The sequence below is a fragment of the Sciurus vulgaris genome (assembly GCF_902686455.1).
Source record: "Sciurus vulgaris genome assembly, chromosome: 17".
NCBI lineage: Eukaryota > Metazoa > Chordata > Mammalia > Rodentia > Sciuridae > Sciurus > Sciurus vulgaris.
This window is the reverse complement of record NC_136478.1, coordinates 27,580,155-27,600,722: the sequence shown is the minus strand read 5'-3', so window position 1 is coordinate 27,600,722 and position 20,568 is coordinate 27,580,155. Positions and strand designations below refer to the sequence as shown.

General features: G+C 58.0%; 1 protein-coding gene across 7 annotated transcripts in view; it reads left to right on the top strand.

Moving 5' to 3' along the window:
- NLRC5 (NLR family CARD domain containing 5) overlaps window positions 1-19,812 on the top strand; it is an 85,359-nt gene extending 65,547 nt beyond the window's left edge. For 3 of the 7 annotated variants that reach the window (XM_079117756.1, XM_079117752.1, XM_079117753.1), the window contains 23 exons: window positions 110-193; window positions 947-1,030; window positions 1,454-1,543; window positions 1,872-1,940; window positions 3,352-3,435; window positions 3,521-3,604; window positions 6,170-6,256; window positions 7,166-7,246; window positions 8,002-8,064; window positions 8,283-8,372; window positions 9,987-10,070; window positions 10,585-10,668; window positions 12,827-12,910; window positions 14,690-14,773; window positions 15,171-15,254; window positions 15,609-15,692; window positions 15,781-15,858; window positions 16,474-16,557; window positions 16,640-16,711; window positions 16,967-17,050; window positions 18,275-18,358; window positions 18,663-18,746; window positions 19,527-19,812. In XM_079117756.1, coding sequence (XP_078973882.1) covers window positions 110-193; window positions 947-1,030; window positions 1,454-1,543; window positions 1,872-1,940; window positions 3,352-3,435; window positions 3,521-3,604; window positions 6,170-6,256; window positions 7,166-7,246; window positions 8,002-8,064; window positions 8,283-8,372; window positions 9,987-10,070; window positions 10,585-10,668; window positions 12,827-12,910; window positions 14,690-14,773; window positions 15,171-15,254; window positions 15,609-15,692; window positions 15,781-15,858; window positions 16,474-16,557; window positions 16,640-16,711; window positions 16,967-17,050; window positions 18,275-18,358; window positions 18,663-18,746; window positions 19,527-19,638 — 1,918 coding nt within the window. In that variant the 3' untranslated portion in view covers window positions 19,639-19,812. Of the gene's footprint in view, window positions 1-109; window positions 194-946; window positions 1,031-1,453; window positions 1,544-1,871; window positions 1,941-3,351; window positions 3,436-3,520; window positions 3,605-6,169; window positions 6,257-7,165; window positions 7,247-8,001; window positions 8,065-8,282; window positions 8,373-9,986; window positions 10,071-10,584; window positions 10,669-12,826; window positions 12,911-14,689; window positions 14,774-15,170; window positions 15,255-15,608; window positions 15,693-15,780; window positions 15,859-16,473; window positions 16,558-16,639; window positions 16,712-16,966; window positions 17,054-18,274; window positions 18,359-18,662; window positions 18,747-19,462 lie in introns of those variants that run through there. The other 4 variants (XM_079117754.1, XM_079117755.1, XM_079117757.1 and 1 more) reach the window with 4 other exon arrangements.
- Window positions 19,813-20,568: the final 756 nt, after the last annotated feature.

The window sequence follows — 20,568 nt, the reverse complement described above, 5'->3', positions numbered from 1 at the left end:
TCAGAAGATCCAGGGTGGAGCTGGGAGGCCTCACCGGGACCAGCCAGGATGGAGGGGATCTGAGCCGCTGAATACCTGGCCCCCGCGTGACGCCTGCCTCGCCCCACAGGTTTAGGAGCTGCGGCCTGAGCCTGGAGCACGTGGAGCCCCTGTGCTGCTTGCTGAGCAAGTGCGGAGACCTCAGCCAGCTGGAGTGCGTTGGCGGAGCTGGGCGGGAGCTGGCACCTGGGGCTGGGGGTGCCGGCGTGGGCGGGGCCGTGTGGGCGGGGTCGCTCGTGCGCCCACCTGCGCCTCTCAGGACGTGCTGTCAGGAGGGGCGTGAGATTCCGGGTCACGTCCCTAAGGCTTCCCTGGACACCGTCTCTCGCCCCTGCCCAATCCCAACGTGGTGCCCAGGAGCCTTTCAGAAGGGGACGCGGCTGGGCCCTGAGCCTGCGCCTGTTGCCCCAGCTGGTTGCACTGGTGCAGAGACGGTGGCTAAAGCCACGCAAGGCCACAGGAAGGGGAAGAGGAAGGGTGGCGGAGGTTTCCCAGGGTGCCAGGAGGAGAGAAGCAGCCCGCTGGGTCCCTGCGTTCCCTCCTTTGGAATTTACCCTCCTTTGGAGATGGTGGCTCCTGACACGGGCCAAGGGTGGGGAAACGGGGATTGGCTTCTCTCTAACTCCCGGGACTCCTGAGGTGCAGGCCCCGGCAGGGCCACTAGACACCGGGCAGCCTGGGGACGGGTGTGCTGGGACTGGGGAGGGGTGCAGTGGGACGTGGGAGTCGCTGGCTATTCCCGTGAGGGACCGCCGTGCTGAGCGGTGACAATGCCGGTGCTGGCGCCGGGGACGGTGTGGTGATGTTGGGTAGCAGTGACTGTGGACACAGTGGCCTGGGGACCGCGGGGAGCAGGCAGAGCCTCGGGCGGCACGAGGACCACCCTGACCACTCTGACCTCCTGCAGCCTCTCGGCAAACCTGCTGGGCGATGACGGGCTCAGATGCCTCCTGGAACACCTGCCGCAGGTGCCCCTCTCGGGGTCGCTTGAGTAAGTGGGGCAGCCTCGGGACAGCGGGAGGCGGACTCTCCCGGCCAAGGCTGAAGGGGCCTCTGTAGGGGGCGAGGCTGGGGAACCCCAGAGGACCAGGACGGGAAGGAAAGGGGTCCTTCTGTGGGACACAGATCCGGAGGGGTGGCCGCAGGAGGAAGAGGGTCCCCAGGAAGTCGCCCGCGCTCCTGCCCCGCCTCCTCGGTGACTTGACAACCAGAGCCCGCGCTGACCTGTTGCTAGGCAACCGAGCCCTGCGCTCTGGGAGCCCCGTCCCTGCCCCAGCGGGCGGGCGCTGCCTGTGGGGCTTCACAGCCCCCTCCTGGGCGCAGGGGCAGCGGCGGGAGGGCGCAGCTCCCAGGGACTCGCCTGTGTGGGGAGGTCCCGCCTGGTCCTCTCGCCTGAGTCTCCTTCCTCTCCTAGCCTGAGTCACAACGGCGTCTCCCGGGAAGGCGTGCTGCAGCTGCTGGAGACCCTGCCCGCCCACCCGCGGGTCCGCGAGGCCTCCGTGAAGTAAGGCCACGCCAGCACCCGGCGACGGGGACGCAGGACCCCGCACTGGGCAGCCTTCCCTCTGCGTCACTCGCCCCGACTCTCTCTGGACAGGGGATCATAGTTTCCCACCCCTGATGCCCAGGTGCAGGGGGTTCCTGGGGTCAGGGAAGGCTCTCCGTCCATCCCGAGGAGGACCATCTCCTGTGGTCGGCCAGGGCCCTTCCGCCTGTGGCTTCTCCACCTGGTCCCTGTGGGAGTGCCCCTTCCTTCTGTGTCCCTGTGTGCCCGGGGTGCCTAGGATGCTAGCTCAGGTGGCCCTGTGCTTCCCGGCCTCCTTTCTCTACAGCCTGGGCTCCACGCAGGACTTCTGGATTCACTTCTCCAAGCAGGAGGAGACCAAGCAGATGACACTTAGGTAATCCCTGGTGGGGGCCATGGGGGTGGGAGAGAGAAGGGGAAGGGGAGGCTGGCCTGTGGAGGCCTCCAGGCCTCCTCCACCGGGGCCTCTCCCCCTCAGTCTGCTGCAAGCTCTCTGCCTGGGTTTGGTCCCGTACATCTGCCCCAGGTGCCCTACACCTCCTGACTCAGGCAGGGCCTTTACATTGTCCTGAACCACGTAGCCACACCCTAACTGTGAGTCTTGAGGTTTCTTGGGGTTGAGATTCTGGAGTCATCTGAGAATACCTCCCAGTCTGGCCACTTCCCAGCTGTGTGAGCCTGGACAAGTCACTGAACCTCTCTGTTTTAGTTCCTCATCTGTACATTAGGGATCGTAGGACAACCTGCCCCTCAGGGTTATTGTATCAAATGAGTCAATGTGTATAAAGTGTTTGGAAAGGCCTGGCTCCCTGGAGAGGGGATCAGCTCTTATGATGATCCCTGGGGCCCTGGACTGTCTCTCTCAGCCTCACCAGCTTGTCCTTGGGCTCTAAACATGACCTCCAAACTGGTCCCCTGGCCTCTGGCCTGGCCTCCTCCAATCCATTCACCCCACAGCACCCAGAGAGACCTCCACAACACACACACACAGACACACACACACACACACACACACACACACACACACAGAGCCATGCCACTCTACTGCTCTAGACTCCTCGGTGGCTCCCCAGTGCCCCCAGGATAAATTTCAGATTCCTCTGCCTGATCACCTTCCTCAGTCTGAGCACCTCCCACCATGCTCTACCCCACCCCCACCCCCCCCCCCCCCCACAATCACACACACACACACACACACTCACACACTGCAGCCACAGGGCCTTTGCTCTGTCCGTGAGCACACCCTGCCACTGCTCACCCTGGGCCCTCCGTCTGCCAGTCTCCCCTGCTGCTTCTGAGAGAAGATTCTCAGAACCCCTGAAGACCAGCTTGCACGCCGGCCCTCCTGGAAGCCTCCCGGCGATATGGAGAGGTCCTGTCCCATCAGAGCGATGGCCCTGGCCTGCCCGCGCCAGCTGAGGGTCCCTGAGAGCACATCCCGGCCGCCTTCCTCCAGCCGGGGCCTCTGACCAAGCGGGGAGGGTGCAGACAGCTGGTGGCCTGGTCAGGCCATCCGTGACACAGCCCTGGGCACCGGGGGCTGGCACAGGTCCAGGGTTCCACAAGGGACTTACTTGTGGAACAAGTAACACCTTCTTGGGGGCAGGAGTCCCCCATAAAGAGACAGGAAGGTCCCAAAGCAGAAGCTGCCTCTAGCCTCCCACGGGCCCTGGCCCAGGCCTTTGCCTCAGTGGGGGCTCCCCTGGTAGGTCCTGGGAGGACTGGGTGGGAGCAAAGCCAGTGGCCCCGCAGGCCCACCAGGCCCTGCCCTTGCCTTCTGCCCTCAGGCTGAGCGAGTGCAGCTTTGGGTCAGAGCACGTGCCCAGACTGGCCACCAGCCTGAGCCAGGCCCACCAGCTGACAGATGTCACGTGAGTGACCGGGCCCAGCCGCCGGGACAGCTCAGAGGTGGGGCACCCTGCCTGATCCACACCAGTGACTGACCTCTGTCCCCAGGCTGAGCCGGTGCTGCCTGGACCTGAAGCAGCTGACCCTCCTTCTGCGTCTGCTGAGGCTACCGGCAGGGCTGCTCCGCCTCAGGTACCTTCCTCCCCGCCTTCCCCAGAGGGCCACCATGCCTGGGGCGGCGGGCACTGGAGTCCAGGCCCTGGAGCCACGGCCCTGGCCGTTTCCTGCACCCTAAACCCCACCACCTGGACCCAGAACAGACCCAGCCCATCTGTCCCAGGGTCGCCCCTGGGCACACAGAGAAGCTGTCCCTCCCCAGGGTGGGGCCCTGCTTTGGGGTTTAAGAAATCAAAGTTCCAAAGGATAGCCAACCAAGGGTTAAAATAACATAAAACAAACGCTTTTATAGTCACCGTAATTTTAAAACATTCAGAAAAAGAACGTACCAGAAAGCAGAGGTTTTGTCTTTGTTTGCAGTACTGGGGATTGACCCCAGGTGCTCGCACCTGCTAAGGAGGGGGTCGACCCCTGAGCCACACCCCCAGCCCCGTTTTGCATTTTATTTAGAGACAGAGCCTCACTGAGTTGCTTAGCACCTCGCTTTGCTGAAGCTGGCTTTGAACTCATTGATCCTCCTGCCTCAGCCTCCCGAGACTTTCATTTGTTTTGAGACAAGTTCTCACTAAGTTGCTGGGGATGGCCTCAAGTTTCTGATCCTCCGGCCTCAGCCTCCCTGAGTAGCTGGGATTGCAGCTGTGTGCCATTGTACCTGGCTAGAGAAAACAATTTTTAAGACTCAATCCCATTACCTAGGTGAGACAACCATTGATATTTTTCCATATTCACTTATATTTTTAATTTTAAATTACGGACCTCATGAACTCTCATTCCTAAATATTTCACCATGAATCTCTAAAAATCAAGGACGTTTTCTACATCATTACAGTTCAGCCAGGACACCTAAGAAACTCAACAGCAGTTCCTGGTCTAGTCTAAAATCGCCTCCATTCTCCCCCAGTTGGGACAGGATCCGGGACAGTCCACATTTGCACAGGGTGGCTCACTGTTCTGGTTTCTCCAGTCGTGGCCTCTGTGCCGCAGACTGCCACCTTCCGGCTCTGTCGGTCACCTTCTCAGGAGGCCGTGGAGTTGGTCCCGCTAACTCCTGACTGTCCTGTCGGCTAGAGGCTAGACCGAAAACTGCAGGGGATGAGGTCACATATCGACTTCCCGGACAGCACCGTCCTCACAGCCCATGACAAGGCACAGGAGATCCAGTTGTTTCCCAAACCACCGTTTTTAAAAAGTGTAATAAAATACACATCACAAAATTTGCCTCCCCGCGCCCCAGCAGTAGTGGGGATAGAACTCCGGGCTTCCTGCATATCAGGCAAGCTCTCTGCTACCAAGCCACCACCCCAGTCCCAAACGTACCCTCTCGCCCATTTTTAAGTGGACAGTTCAGGAATGTTAAGTACATCGAGCAATCAAGCTCCAGAACTTATTTCGCAAAACTGAAAGTCTGTACCCAATAAATAATTCCCACTTCCATTTCCTGCGATGCCTGGAAACCTCCATTCTGTTTTCTGTGAACACATATGATACTCTAGAGACCTCTGCTAAGTGGAATCAGACCATGTTTGACCTTAAGCACCTAACATCATGTGCTCAAGGTTCTGTCTTGGGGTTGCCTGTGTCAGAACACCTTCCTTTTTTAAGACTGCATACTATTCCACTATATGGGTAGACCACAATTTGTTCACCCATTCATCTACTGAGAGATGTTAGGTTTGCTGCTACCTATTGGCCATATGAATAATGCTGTTATGAACATGGGTGTTCAAAAATGTCTTCATGTCTTTTTTTTTTCAATCCTTTTGGGCATATGCTCAGAATTGTTGGATCACCCAAAAATAACATCTTAAAATAAAACTTTTCTAAGCCTAAAGATAGCATGCACTAGTTGTAGAAATTTGTGGAAAATCCAGAAGAGCATAAAGAAGAAAATAGTTTTTCAAAAAATGTAACGTAACTCTAAAGAAAGAATATTTAAATCATTCTCTTTTTCCTTCTAAATGAATGCACCTTGCAAAAAGTTTATAAAATATAGCCGGGCATGGTGGCACACACCTGTAATCCCAGTGACTTGGGAGGCTGAGGCAGGAGGATCACAAGTTTGAGGCCAGCCTTGGTGAATTGCTCAAAATAAAAATCAAAAGGGGTGGGGCACCCGGGGCTGTAGTTCAGCAGTACAGCACCCAGGGGTCACTCCCTAGTATTGAAAAAAATTATATAATACAGAAAACCAAAGAAAAATAAGATAAAAAACAGGTGAAGTCTACCATCTAAACAACTGCCACAAATATTGAATGTATCTTCCTCCTGCCTCCCTCTCCCTCCTTCTCTTGGTATACTTTTCCCTCTTTAAATATAAAATTAGGGTCACATTTTATATTCCGGGTGGTTTCCTTGTCTTTGCCATGTGAACATCATATGGATATTTTTTAAAATTTAACATTTTCGCCGGGCGTTGTTGTAGGAGGAGGGTGACGTTCATTTCCGTGTTATGCTTCTTCCTAATTGAGTGATCCTAGAGTTTTAAAATAAAACCCAAAAAAGTCCCCTGCTTGTCACCAGCACCAAGAGTGCAGGTGAGCTGCGGCCCGGGGGCCTTACCTGAGTGTCCCTCCGTGACAGGGTGGAGGAGCCGTGGGTGGGCAGCGCTGGGCTGCCGGCCCTGCTGGAGGTCTGCGCCCAGGCCTCGGGCCTCGTCACTGCGCTGCGGTGAGTCGGGAAGGTGGTCCCCCGGATTTCCTCGTCCCACGACACTCGGGACCCTCTTTTGACGATCCTCTCTCAGATGTTGATCTCTGGTCCCGAGTGGGTGACAGCGGGGTCCCTGGTGGAGCTCCCGGCCTGCCTGAGGGCCACACCCATTGTCAAGCCGCAGCGTGGGCTGCAGGGAGGCCGTCCCAGATACAAGGCTGCTGGGGACGGGCGGGGAGCCTGGGCGGGTAATGGAGAGCAGCCCTGGGTTGCTCTGTGACCAGAGGTGACAGGATGCAAGGCGGCTGAGAGCAAAGGCCCTGGCCGTGCCTCCTGGCCTCAGACCCCAGCTGGGTGTCCTCTGCTCTGAGCCCGTTGTGTGCCTCCCTGGCCTCAAGCTCCTGCTCCAGAAAGCGGGGTCCCGTGTCCCCCGTCAGGGCTGGAGGCCCGAGGGCTCTGTGAGCTGCTCGGACAGCTCTGCTCTCCTGGGAGGGACCAGGGACACTCAGGCACCTCCTGAGCCCTCTCCCCAGAGGCACCTCCCACCTGGCAAGCCTGACATTCAGGCAAAGCCTGCGAGTCAGAGTACAAATGTGGCCTGCGGACAGGTCCCTGCCCCAGGCTTCCTCCCCGCTGTGGCCCTGACCTGCCTTGGAAGGTTCTGGAACTGCCCTTGGATACCTGTAGGGGCTCTCTGTCATGGTCTGGAAAGCCTCTGCTTAGTCACTTAAAACCGATGACAAGGCTCACTCTTGGTGTGTCCCCCAGGGCAGGAACTGCTTTGTGCTCCTGATCCGGGTCCTGGCTGGGAGGAAGGGACCCGGGCAGAGGGCCCAGGAGCTCTGATGGAGGCCTGGCAGCCCCAGGCCCCGCTCAGCCTGCCAGGGAAGGCTGCGGACCTCACCTGGCTCCTCTTGCCCTCGGCAGCATCTCCGAGACCCAGCAGCAGCTCTGTGTCCAGCTGGACTTTCCTCGCCAGGAAGAGAAGCCAGAGGCTGTGGCCTTCAGGTGGGACCCGGCTGCTGGGGCCCCAAGCGAGCATCTGGTGGTAGGGACGGAGGATGTCTGGCCGCTTCTGACCAAGATTCCTCGTGCCTCTGCTCAGAGTCCTCTGATGCCCAGCCTTTCCAGGCCTCTGAGGTCTCCTGCCGTGTTCTCCATCGGCACCCAAACCTGTTCTCGGCTGCAATCACCTCCCCCAGCTTTGAGTTCCTTGAATGCCCCTGGGCTCTCTTTGACCTCGGGGTCTTTGCACAGACCGTTTCCTCTGCCCAAAGTGTTCTTTTCTCAACTACCTTCTGACTCCACCTGGCTGCACTTACTCACCCTTCCAGGTGCAGCTTCAATGCCACCCTCTCAAGGAGGCACTCGGATCCCCAAAAGAGTCACATTTTCCCATTATCTACTCTCACAGAGACCCAGATTCACAGCACCCCTAATCCATACAGCACATTTTTGGAAATTAAAACGCCACCACTTTTGAGTGGATGCAGCCTTGCATGGGTACCTTCTGGGGAATAGAGCATGACTGGATCTCAGCCCCAACTCACCTGCTTGGCTGGGTGCCCTCCCTTGTGCACTGAACAACCTGCACAGCCGTACCAGCTGGTCCATCTGGACCCCTGCTTCTTAGCACTTCTTATAACTGAATATCAAACTGCGGGCATTGATTTACCCCTATGCCATAAGCTCCGTGTAGATGGAGACTGAATCCTCCCTACTGGACCAGGTGTTATTACTGCCACCTCTCCATCTGCCTCCAGGTTGGCTCACTCTGACCTTGTCAGACAGCTGATAGAGACGTGTGCCAGGCTGCGGCAGCTCAGGTCAGTGCAGAAATGCAGGCGGAGGCCCTGAGGCCAACCAGAACCTGCCCCAGGCCACCTGCGACACTGGCCTCCTGGCTTCCCTGTGGCCAGGGCAGGAGGGCCTGAGCGGCCCCGGGTGCTCTCTTGGTCCTTCCCCTCTCCTGGCCTCCCGCTCTGTGTGTGATGACCCCGAGAGAGGTCGGCCTGCAACCCTGGAACGTTCTGGGTCTCTCCAGCTTATCCCAGGTTGACCTCCGTGACACCAGCAATGCCAGCTCCCTGCTGCAAAGCCTCCTGCTGTCCGTCTCAGAGCTGAGGAGCTTCCGGTGTGCAGATAAGACTTCCCCCAGGGTCCCGGCACTTCCCGCATCCCCCAGCCCTGGGCCCAGGGGACTCTGTCTCCCATCCAGTGGGCAGGTGGCCCAGGGTCTAGAGAAGACGCTGGGGGCCGGGGTCTTAGACAAGACCTTTCTGGCTGACCGAGTTATTCCCTTTCCAATGCTGTTTTTTATTTTTCTTTTTGAAATAATTGCAAACTAGTCAAAAGTGTCAAGATGGCCCATGCCTGTAATCCCAGCAGCTCAGGAGGCTGAGGCAGGAGGATCATGAGTTCAAGGCCAGCCTCAGCAATTAGCGAGGCCCTAAGCAAGTCACTGAGACCCTGTCTCAAAATAAAAAAATAAAATGGGGCTGAGGATGAGTTTCAGTGGTTAGGCACACCTGGTTTCAAGCCCCAGTACCAAAAAAAGAAAAAAAGAAGGCAAGATTAAGGAGACCCTTCATATACCATTTACCCAAATTCACCTTTTGTCAATATTTTTTCATGTTAACTCATCTCTTCTCTCTTCTCCTCTCTCCCCTCCCCCATTTTTTGAACAATCTGGAGGATAAAGTGCATCAGCATGCCCCTCCCCCAAAAATATTTCAGTGCTTTTCCTAAGAACAAGGCCCTCCCTCCCATAATAAGGTGAAAAGTGTAAAATCCAGGAAATTGAACACGGACATTCTGCTGTCCTCTAAGTTACAGTTTCCACTTCAGTTCCACCATTGCTCCATCATGTTCTTTATTTCTTCCTGCTCCCATCCTGGATCCAATCCAGGTCACACATGGCTCTTGGTGGCTTTCCTTTTTCAGTCTCTTTGGATCTGGAACAGATCTTCAGCCCTTCTGTGTCCACTGTGACATTGTCCCTGACATTTACAGGCCAGTTTTTCTGTAGAATATCCTGGACCTTGTGTGTCCCTGCTGAGTCCTGTGCTTAGAGGCAGAGTCTCACCTGGGGTGGGAATCACTCACAAGCGGTGCTGTGCTGTTCCCAGCGCCTAGCCTCGGGGGCACCATGTCTGTGTGTCCCCCCGGGGAGGCTGTGTCGCCTGCTGAAGGTGATGTCTCAGAGGTTTCTTCATGCGTAAAGTTACAGTTTCCCCTTTGCAAAAAAAATTTATAAAGGATCATGAGTTGAAAGCCAACCTCGTTCATTTAGTGAGACCCTGTGTCAAAATAAAAACTAAAAGGGCAGGGCTGTGGCTCATGGTTAAGCACCCCTGGGTTCGATCCCCAAACAAAACAAACAAGACCGTGAGTGCCTGCTTCCTCAGTCTGTCCCTCATCAGTACGAGGGTTGCAAAATGAAGCTTTTCTAAAGTCCACCCAGCTGATTTTCCTCATGAAGCAATGCTCCGGGGCCACAGGTCCTTGGCCCCCACCACATACTGGTTTAAAGATGCAGTGCAGTGATGGAGAAGAGCCCCGGCCGACCTTCCACGGTGCCTGCCACCCAAGCACTTGCCTCCAGCTAGATCCTGGCTTAATCGGTCCCCGTGGGAGAGACGTAGAAAGACAAGGAGGTCCCACCCCTGCACCTGAAGCCACGGCCCGCCCTCCAGAGCGCCTGAGACACAGGGCTCCCGCCTGACCCGCTGCCCTCTGATCCCCGTAGGCTGACCTCCAGCTGCGTGAGCCCCGAGAGCCTCAGCCACCTGGCATCTGGCCTGGGCCACTGCCACCACTTGGAGGAGCTGCAGTGAGTCCCAGGGTGACCCGGGAGGGGCTGGTCCAGGGGAGGCAGGGGGCGGGGAGGATGGTGGGTCTCCTGAGGCAGCCCAGCCATTCTGCTCATGCCCGGTGGGGCGGGGCCCTGTGTTCTGGGTCTCAGCGGAGTGTCGCTGGCCCAGTGGCTCTTCCTCCCTGGGCTGGGATTGCCGCGCGTTTAAATCAGGCTGATGACCTGGGCTCTGCCTCGGCTGGCCGTGGGCATCAGGGTGCAGAGGGCTAAGGTCAGGAGGATCGTCACGTGTGTGCACGCGTGTCCCTGGTCCCCGGCTTCCTCTTTGCAGCCCTGTTCATGGTGTCTTCACGGCAGGGCAAGCGGGGCTGCCCTGGGGACCCCAGAGCCAGGCCTTCGGGAACAGGAATGCCCCCAGGGAGCCCGGGCAGCGAGGCTGGCTGGGGTCTGCAGGAGCCTGCGGGCCGGGCGGTGGAGGTAGCTCAGCTCTGGGCTGGGCAGGCTCCCTAACTCCTACCTGTGCTACGTCCAGCTTCTCCAGCAACTGGCTCAGTGAGGAGGGCACCAGGGCACTGATGGGGGCTCTGCAGGGGATGTGCAGGCTGAAGAGACTCGAGTGAGTGGTCGTGGGTAATGGGGAGCGGGAGCAGGTGCGCAGAGGGGTCAGCAGGGAGGGGTGTGGGGAGCTAGGAACCCTGGTGGGCACAGACTGTCAAGTCGCAGGATGGACCCAGGTGAGCTAAATGCCTTCCCAAGACCTTTTACTAAATGCCTTTCCCAAGATGACTCTGTCATCAAGGTAATTGGTCTCAGGAAACTCAGACCAAGAGGTTATTGGCTTGTCATGGAAAATTACAAGGACATTGACTTCAGGTATGGCTGGATCCAGGTGCTGGCTGCTGGTCAGGTCCCTCTCCCCGTCCCCTGTCGGCTTGCTTCTCAGGCAGTCTGTCCCACAGCTACTGGCTCATTTTCTCCCACCTTAGTGGAAAGGGAGCACCTTTGTCCCTATGGGTATAACAAAAGGCCCTCGACTGAGTCTCATTGGACTAGCTTGGGTCACACACTCACCCCTAAACCAATCACTGTGGCTCTAAGTACAAAGTGTTCTCACTGGCCAGATGCAGATTACAAGCCAGCCTCAAAGAATCTCCACAGAGATTCCCACTTAGCATCGAGGGAAAAAAAAAAAAAAATGAGCAGCATTTCCTGCTTTTACTCTCTCAGAAGTTTTTCTGATGACCAAAAATATCTCCTGGTTATAAAAAGTTCCATCCTGACGGAAAGAAGTTACGAAGAACATCGAATCCCCTGGAGATGAGGCTCCCTTAAGAAACCTCCCGGGAACAATCCACTTGTGACTTTTTCTCTGGTTTCTTCTCAGCATATGTTTCAAATGCAGTTTAAAAGTCACCTTTGACTTTTTGTCACAGCAATGAAATCCTCTGCTTGGCTTCTCTCTGCTCATCCTGGGGGGTGGGGAGGATGGAGAAGCCTTGGGCCACAGGGCCACTGTCTTCACAGGGCTCTCTCTGCCCTCCTCCCACATGCCTGCTTCTCTGTGGCTTTCTGGAAATTTCTGTCTGGGAGTTAGAGGCCCCACGAGGTCATTCATTAACTCCCTGGCCCATTGACAGAGATTGACGGGCACCTGGGCCAGGACTAGCAGCTGGGGGCCCCAGAAGCACAGTCCCAGTGCCAGCACCAGTCTGCCTTTGAAGTGGGCATAATGATGTCCTTTGTTTGTTTGTGATTTCCACAGTCACACAGTGCTGGGGACTCGAACCCAGGCCTCCAGCATGAGAGGCAGGCACTCTACGAGGTGGGCTATATGGCCTGCACTTGTCCTTTCCCTTTTGAAAAAGAAGAATGACTCCTTAGTGATCAGGGGCCTCTTTGAATTCCAGATCTGTCATTTTCGAGAGTCTCTTCCCATGGGAAGCTCCCCCAAGTCCAGCTGGCTTCTTCCAGCTGTCCACCTGCAGCAGAATGGTTAGGAGCCAGGCCATCTGGGTCAGCTCTCGGTAGGGTGATCACCTCTTCTGAATTGCCAGGGCTGCCTCAGCCTCAGTGCTGAAAGTTGCTTGTCCTGGAAAACCCTAGTTCTAGACACACCAGGACAGTGGATCACCTCTTGGGTCCGACTCTTGCTGTGTGAGCTTGTGCAAATCCCTAAACCTCTCTGTGCTTTAGTGTGCTTCCTCAACTCTGGGGATAAAAACTGTCCCGTCTTCCTGGGGTTATTGGGAGGATTAAAAAATGCCTGGTAAGAGCTCCGAGCAGAGGCTGCGCAGTGTCATTAGCAGTGAATGTTGTGACTCTCCCTCTCCTGCCGAGGCTGGGTGAGCCCTGGGGCCCAGGAGAGTCTGCTCTGGGTGCTGCTGTGCTCTGGGTGGAGCCTGGAGAGAGTTCTGTCTCTGAGCCTCAGTGTTCCTCGTCTGTGAACCAGAGGTGACATAGACAACCTTTCCAGAAGGCCGGAGCCCAGGACTCGGTTCCATTATCTGTTTGAGGCACGATGGCCATTATTGCTTAACATCCATCTGGGTCTCGTGGGGTTCAGAACTCAGACCCGCTCCCTGTGGGACCCCAACAGTTCGTGCAGTTAGACTGCCCAGTGGGGGGCTTCACACTGCATGGGTGCAAGTGGCTGTCTTGCTGGTCCCTGGGCTTGCTAAGCCAGAGGCCTCAGCTGGCTGGACCGGACAGGGCCACCACCTGCCCCTCAGACCCCACACCAGTGCTCCAAGCTCATCTGGCCTCCTCCCTTCCAGCCTTAGTCACCTTCTGCTGGGTGACTCCATGCTGGACAAGCTCACGCAAGGACTCAGCCACATGACCCTCCTGCAGAGCCTCCGGTGAGTGGCCAAGTGACCCCACGGGAAGGAGCGGGAAGTCACACTGCCTGGCTCCACTGGGACATGGCCCAGGGAAGCACCAGGCACCTCCCTGAGGACCCTCTGTGGCTCCTCCTGAGGACATCGCTGTGCCCTCCCAGGTTGACGTCCACTGCTCTTGCCTCTTGGTGCCACCAGTTTCCTCCTGGTGACAGAAGTGACCTGGAGGGATTGGGTTCAAGTCCCCAAATAGCCCTTCCTGTGCACATGCTTCTCCTTGGGGTCTTATTAAAATGCAAATCCAGGCCCCACAGCACGAGCGCCCAGCTTCTTGTTTCTAGCACGTTCCTGGCGATGCCTGTCTGGGTGCTGTGGGCACACTTTGAGAAGTGAGGGTCTGAGCTCAGACTTGGCAGCCTCTCCCTGTGACTCCCACTCTGCTCGCTGTGATAAACAAATACCACCCTCTTTTTTTTGGGGGGGTGGGTACCGGGGATTGAACTCAGGGGCACTGGACCACTGAGCCACATCCCCAGCCCTATTCTGTGTTTTATTTAGAGACAGGGTCTCACTGAGTTGCTTAGCACCTCGCTTTTGCTGAGGCTGGCTTTGAGCTCTCGATCCTCCTGTCTCAGCTCCCTAGCTGCTGCGATTACAGGCGTGTGCCACCAAGCCTAGCTAGAGACCTGCCACGTTCTATGTAGAACTTCTTTATTGCCTTGGATGGGAAAGGCTTAATTATACCTCAGTTTCCAGAAGTCAGAAAGAAACCCTCAGTAACAACAACAGCCAAAAAAAAAAAAAACAAACAAACAAAAAAAAAAACACAACAACATAAAATGTGCATGGTAAAAAGTACCTAGGAGCAGATCAGGGTAAAAAAGTAGGAAAAATATATCTACAAATCTTCTAGAACTCCTGTCACCTGACAAGACACAGACCAACAACTTGGTAGAATACAGAGGCTGGGTCTCACTGAGCTGCTTAGCACCTCACTGCTGCTGAGGCTGGCTTTGAACCTGTGATCCTCCTGCCTCCGCCTCCCTCCCCAGCTGCTGGGATTACAGGCGTGCGCCCGGCTAAATACCACTCTCTTGATGTGGCTTTGCAAAATAGTAAATACGGGGCCTCAAATCAAAGCAGCAGCACGAAGTCCTGCCCCACTCCTGCTGTGGAGAGAAAGATCCCATGAGGGTGGGGTAGCTCCGGAGGGCGTGGCGGACAGGACCCCGTCATTCTGCCCCAAATTAATTCCCTGGCTCTTCAGTCAGCTTTAATTTGCAAAGGACAAGAAAACAAACAGCCTCCAGGCGGCTCCTGTGCAGGGGGCTAAGGCAGCTGGCCGGCCCTTTCGTTCTGGTCTGCTCTCCCCACACGCGCAAGAGCCAGGGCCAGGTCAGGCTGCAGGGAAGGAAAGCCCCCACCCGCCTGGGTGGGAGCACCGTTGACCTGGAGAGCCGACGGCCTGGTCTGGAGGACCCACGTGAAACCGGCCTCCCGCCGGCTGTCCAGAGACCCTGCCCGGCAAAGCCGAGCCACACAGAATCTGCTGCCAGGCGAGGCTCTGGGGTTCACGTCCGCCCTGCCTGCGAGTCACTGAGTCTGGCCAGTCGTGGCTCACCGCCAGGCCTCGGTCCTTACCTGGACCTTGGGGACATTCATTCCCGTCCCAGTTGCCACCCTCCTCAGATGCTGTGAGCGAGCTGTCCCGAGGCCCTGGGCGCACACAGGCAGTGCAGCACCTGCCAAGGCCTTGAGGCGCTTGTCTAAGGCCCCTGGGCCTGTCCCCTGCCTCTCCAGACTGAGCGGGAACAGCATTGGTGACGTCGGCTGCTGCCACCTTTCCAAAGCTCTCAGAGCTGCCACCAGCTTGGAGGAGCTGGGGTAAGTGGCTTGTCCTTTCCTCGGACCCTCGTCAACGTTGGCAAGGGAGACCGCACAAGGGCTGCTCCAGTAGGTTCTCCGCTTCTTAGTCACGTCCCCTTCTGGCGCCTCCACGCTGCCTGACCAATGGCCCGATCTGGAATTTTGAGACCCAAAGACAGAATGTGAGAGAGTAGATTGCAGCAAGAGGGATGTAGGTCAGACAACAAGGAGAAAAACATCTTAAACAGAAGCCCAAAGTTGGGAACCCTCACCTAACACGGGGTGACGGGGCTCTCCCAGGGTGAGCGGAGGCCTTTCTCTGGACGTCGGCCTCTGCTCCTGTTCTGGAGGTGGGTGCGGACGAGATGCGGGTGGAAGGCTGGTGTTTTGATCGTCATGTCATTCTCTCCCCAAGCTTGAGCCACAACAGGATTGGAGATGCCGGGGCCCAGCACTTGGCCGCCATCCTCCCAAAGTTGCCTGAGCTCAGGAAGATAGAGTGAGTGGCCAGCCCTACCAAGAGGAGAGGGGCCCACAGTGGCCACCCCTGCTCCCAGAGGACACCAGCCCCTGGTTCCAGGCAGCACTGGAAAATCTCCCCTCCCCCAGTCCCAGTATCTGGGCAGGGGGACACGTGACGTCCTGGCTCTGACTGTGTGACCTTAACCCCCCGCCTCGCTCCCTGTTCTGTGGGTCCTTCTGACCCGTAGAACCCACATGAAATTGGCATTCAACCAGGCTGAGGCTGGCCTGGCAGAGCAGGGACGGTGTGTGGCGGGGTCTCAGGGACCCTGCGCACAGGGCGGGCGGGCGTGGAGGGGAGTCAGGATCTGATGGCTTTCCCCTCCCACAGCCTCTCAGCGAATGGCATCGGCCTGGCGGGGGGAGCGCAGCTGGCCGAGTCCCTCCCTCTCTGCAGGAAGCTGGAGGAGCTGGTGTGAGTCTGCCCTGGTGGGATGTCCCTGGGGCAGGCGGGGCTCCCGACGGGTCAGCCAGGCCCAGCCCCCCCTTCTCTCTTCTTTCAGGCTTGGCTGCAATGCTCTGGGGGACCCCACTGCCCTGGGGCTGGCTCGGGGACTGCCCCAGCACCTGAGGGTCCTGCAGTAAGTGCTCCCTGCCCCAGGGCATGGTGGGTCACAGGGAGGGGACCCTGGGAGCAATGGGGGTCTCCTGCTGAGACCAAACCATGGCATGTTCTGGGGCTGCCTCTGGTGTCCAGGTGGGGAAGTCAGGAGGCCCAGCCCCGCTTGGTCCTGCCACCCGCCCCCTGCCCCTGTGAGCCCTGGCCCCTCTGAGCCTCAGTTTCCTCGTCTTCAAAAAGAGCGCAATGTCCCCAGCTCAGCCTGCCCTGTGAGCCAGTCTCCAAGGGGGGACGAGGGTGTCTGCCAAGCGCTGTGTGGGAGGGGCGCCCACCTCATGGGGGCCTGCAGCCCTCTGGGGCTGGGATGTCCCCGTGCTGCCCTTCCAGGAAGGGAGCTCAGGACTGGAGAGGCAGGGAGAGCTTGCCTTCCTAATGCGCAAAGGAGCAGGCCTTGAACTTGGGACCTCAGACCCCAGAGCCCGGGCACTTAAGGTGCCCGTGGAGAGGGGCTGGGACCGTGGTTAACCGGAGGCCCGAGGTCGGTGCTGCAGGGCGGGGGGCCGAGGGGAGGGGACTCTGGAAAGGCCCCAGTCTGCACAGCTGGACCCGGGCTCCTGACGCTCCCCGCTCCCGCCAGCCTGCCTTCCAGCCATCTGGGTCCGGAGGGGGCGCTGAGCCTCTGTCGGGCCCTGGACGGATGCCCATGCGTGGAAGAGATCAGGTGAGGGGCACCGTCCAGGCGGGGTGGGGAAGGCCAGCAGGGGCCTGGGGGCTCCTCACAGTCTCTCTCCCCTTCTCCCCAGCTTGGCGGAGAACAGCCTGGCTAAAGGGCTCCCACGCTTCTGCAAGGGGCTCCTGAAGCTCCAGAGGCTGGAGTGAGTAGCCTCCCTGGCTGCCCGGGCCCCGCGGGGGCCAGCGCCCCTCTGGAGCCTGGTGCCTGGAGGGCCTTTGAAGGGCAGGGACCTCTGGCACCGGCGAGGGAGGGACCGAGTGGGAGGGGCGCATTCTGGGGACCCCAACCTGCCCTGAGCCCAGGCAGTGGCTCCCTGGACTCCCATCGCACAGACGGGGTCCTGCTCCAGCTGTCCCCCACCTGGACGCCCCCTCATCCCACCCCCTTCTCCCCTCAGCCTGGTCTCCTGTGACCTTGACAACCAGGCCGCCAAGGGCCTCGTGGCCAGCTTCATGCTCTGTCCAGCCCTTGAGGAAATCCTGTGAGTGCCTGGAGGAGCCGAGCCGGGAAGCCAGGCGTCTGGGGGGGGACGCCGTGTGGCCCAGAGCCTGTCCCTCCTCTCGGCTGGCTGACGGTCCCACCTATGAATGGGAACGTCGCTCTTGCCCAGACCTCTTCTCGTGGAAGTTTCTCCGCGTGAGCCTCATGGTGTGGGGCACAGCCTTTGGCTTCCCCTGCCTGCAGGGTGGGAGGGGAGGAGGCTGGACTGTCGCTGAGGGGTCTTTACCTCCGAGCTTCCCTGTGGGAGGCGCCCCTCCTGGCTTATGGAGCCTCCCTTTATAAGCCACCATTGGCGGTGCAGAGCACCTAAGCCGATCCACGCCCTGGCCCCTCACCTTCCACACTGGCTGGACCCAGCTCCCCCTTGTCAGTCACACCGGCTTGGGACCAGGCAAGCCAGGCTGCCGGGAGTAGCCTGGGAACCTTCCAAGGTGTGGAAGAAAACACAGGCCACAGGCGATCCCAAGAGGATTCTGGTTTGCATCCTAAGGGTCTTAACTGCATTCACGGCACCAAAGAGAAGGTCTCAGCCGAGGCTAACGCATGCCCGCCAGCCTCCTGTGAACCAGAGCGTAGGGCCCAGCCCCAGCACCTGAGGCAGGACATGGGTCTCAGCCAGAAGCTGCCACTGTTGTTTGTCCTGTACTTACCCGTGTGGGCAGCCTTCCGCGTAGGGTCCTTCCCACGGGGCTCCCATTGACAGCAATCACATTTCCTGCTGAGATTGATTTCTTAGCCAGGCGCGGTGGCACACCTGTAATGCCAGTGGCTTGGGAGGCTGAGGCAGGAGGATCTGGAGTTCAAAGCCAGCCTCAGCAACTTTACTTACTGTCTCTAAGTAAAATCTTTTTAAAAAATTAATTTTTTAAGTATAAAAAAAGAGGATTGACTTAAAAGCATGACAGTGACATACATAATAATACAGAAGATGCACGGGGTGGCAAAATCACCAGGAGGCGCCTGCCTGGTGGGAGACGGCATGGTGGCTGAGCTCCAGACCACGCCTGCAATCTCAGGACAGCCAGCTCTTAAGATGTCTGGGTTCTTGAGGGCAGACCCTCTGGGGAGTCGGGATGCGTAGAGAGGAAGGAGCCACCTGTGCCCGGAGAAGTCCCCAAGGGAGGTGGCCTCGCCTGCGTCTGCACACACAGCCCTCCCCAGCCCCCGGCTCTCCCACTGCTGACCGCGGGCTCCTACCTTGCAGGCTGTCCTGGAATCTTCTTGGGGACGAGGCAGCGGCCGAGCTGGCCCAGGTTCTGCCCCAGATGGGCCGGCTGAAGAGAGTGGAGTATGAGAGACAAGCACTCTGGGGTGGGAGGGCTGCGGGGCGGGGGACCTGCGTCCCGGAAAAGCCCAGAGGCCACTGGGTCAGCCCCCTGCCTCCCAGGAAGCCCCCTTGGTTGCCTGCTTCCTACAAGCTTAGTTCTCCCTGGGATCTAGCCTGCAGCCTGCCTGCTACACCGGCCACTAGTCCTCTGTTGCATGTTGGTAGTGTGGGGAGGGGGTCCCATCTTGGCCTGAGACATAGGGAAGCCCCTCCCCCATCTCATGACTCTCTCTCTCCCCCCACCCTTCCCCTGTCCCCTGGGAAGCCTGGAGAAGAATCAGATCACAGCTTGTGGAGCCTGGCTTCTGGCAGAAGTCCTGGCCCAGGGGCCTGGCATCCAAGTCATCCGGTAACAGAGGCGCGGAGGGCAGGGCTGGCGGGTGGGAGGCCGCCATCAACCCCCACAATCCAAGGGGGCTTCCTGCAGGAGGAGGGCAGGGCATGGGGGGAGGGTTATGGAAGGAGACTTGGACCACTCCAGCAAGAATCTGGCCACAAGCAGACCTGGGTCCAATCCCAGCTGTGCTGTTTGCCAGTCCTGTTAACTCTGCATCCCTCACTCAACTTCTCTAAACCTCAATGTCCTCATCTGTGAACTGGGGATAATGGTAGTATCTACTTTGGAGTAGTCGTAAGGACTAAGTGAGCATGTAAAGCACCAAGACTGCCAGGCAGGAAGCACCTAGGTGGTAGCTGTCATCACTGCCACCTACAGTTGAGTAGGTTCCACACTGAGCAAGGGCACTGCATGTAAGCACCTCATTCACATCATAGCCACCTTAGATTTCTAGTAGGTGCAGGTAAAGTGTCACGTTCAGTCAGCGTCAGTCTATTAAGACAGATTCAGACAGTGGAAGTGAAGTATCTCGAAGAAGGGAGCCTTTTGCTTGTTTGCACAAACGTGTCATATGAGCTGGGACCACAGGGAAGAAGCGGCGGAGCAGTCAGAGGTGGGCGTGGGGGACAGTGTCTTCCCAAGGCAGCATGTGGGTCTTGACGGCCTCTGCTGGACAACTCGGTTCGGCTCTTCTGCTTGGGGTCCTTCATCCCCTGATCTGTCGGCAGGACAGAGCGGAGGCAGGAGGACAAGGGGCAGTTCTGAGCGCTGAGGCCCGTCTCTGCCCCGCAGCCTCTGGAATAACCCCGTCCCCCCTGACGTGGCCCAGCATCTGCAGAGCCAGGAGCCCAGGCTGGACTTCACCTTCTTTGACAAGCAGCCCCAGGCCCCTCAGGGTACTTGATGGCCCTCTGAAGACCCTCAGGGTCCAGCCAAGCAATGCCCACTTCAGCCTCCAGGAGAGAGGGCTTGGGAACGAGCCTCAGAGCCTGAGCCGGCTGTCCTGCGCCCGAGCCCCGCACCAGCGGGAGGGCTGGCTCGTCTTGCTGGCCCTCAGGGAGGACGTTTCTGGGGGACTGGGAGCCCTGCCTTAGGCACGACCTGCGTGAGCGGCGGGGACGTGTGGCACAGTGAGGGTGTCATGATGTTGCTGTGACACGGAAGGTCACACAAGGCAGGGACTCTTGACATGTGGTCCTGTGGGGAACTTGTCACATGTCACCTGGTGGGTGGCACAAGTCCTCACAGTACAAGTGGCAGGACACACGATTGGCCCTGCCGTAGACGGCACATGAGATGCATTCATGTCACCTGACACACGGCCTGCCAGATGACCTCCAGTGCAGGATCTAATTTATTACTTTTTAAAAAGCAAACATTTATTTATAGATTGTGTTTCCAGAGCAGCTGCTCCAGGAAGACTCCCCGCCTGAGCCGGGGAGAGACTATCTCAGTACTGTCTGGCCCTGTGGACCAACGTCCAGAGCTCTGGGCCACCCTGGGGACTTAGCATGAAGTCCCCTGCTGCCTCCATTCCCCATCTCCCATCTGTAAACGAGGCGACCTGCCCCCATTGGTGCTGGGTTTCTAAGGACTCTGGACCCAGGTCCAGGTAGAACCAACTGACCTTGGGAGAGATCAGGCCCATTCTGTCCTATTTAAGGAAAAAGCCCGGTCTAAGGGCACTAGGGTGGGCACTCGCAAAACATTAGGCAAAGCTGCTGCCTTTGTCCACTACCTCGGGGGTCCAGGCGAGTCTCTGGGGGCACCACAGTATTCTTGTGATTTCAAGCAGAGCCAAGGATGGTCAATCTGCGACTGTCTTCCAGCACCT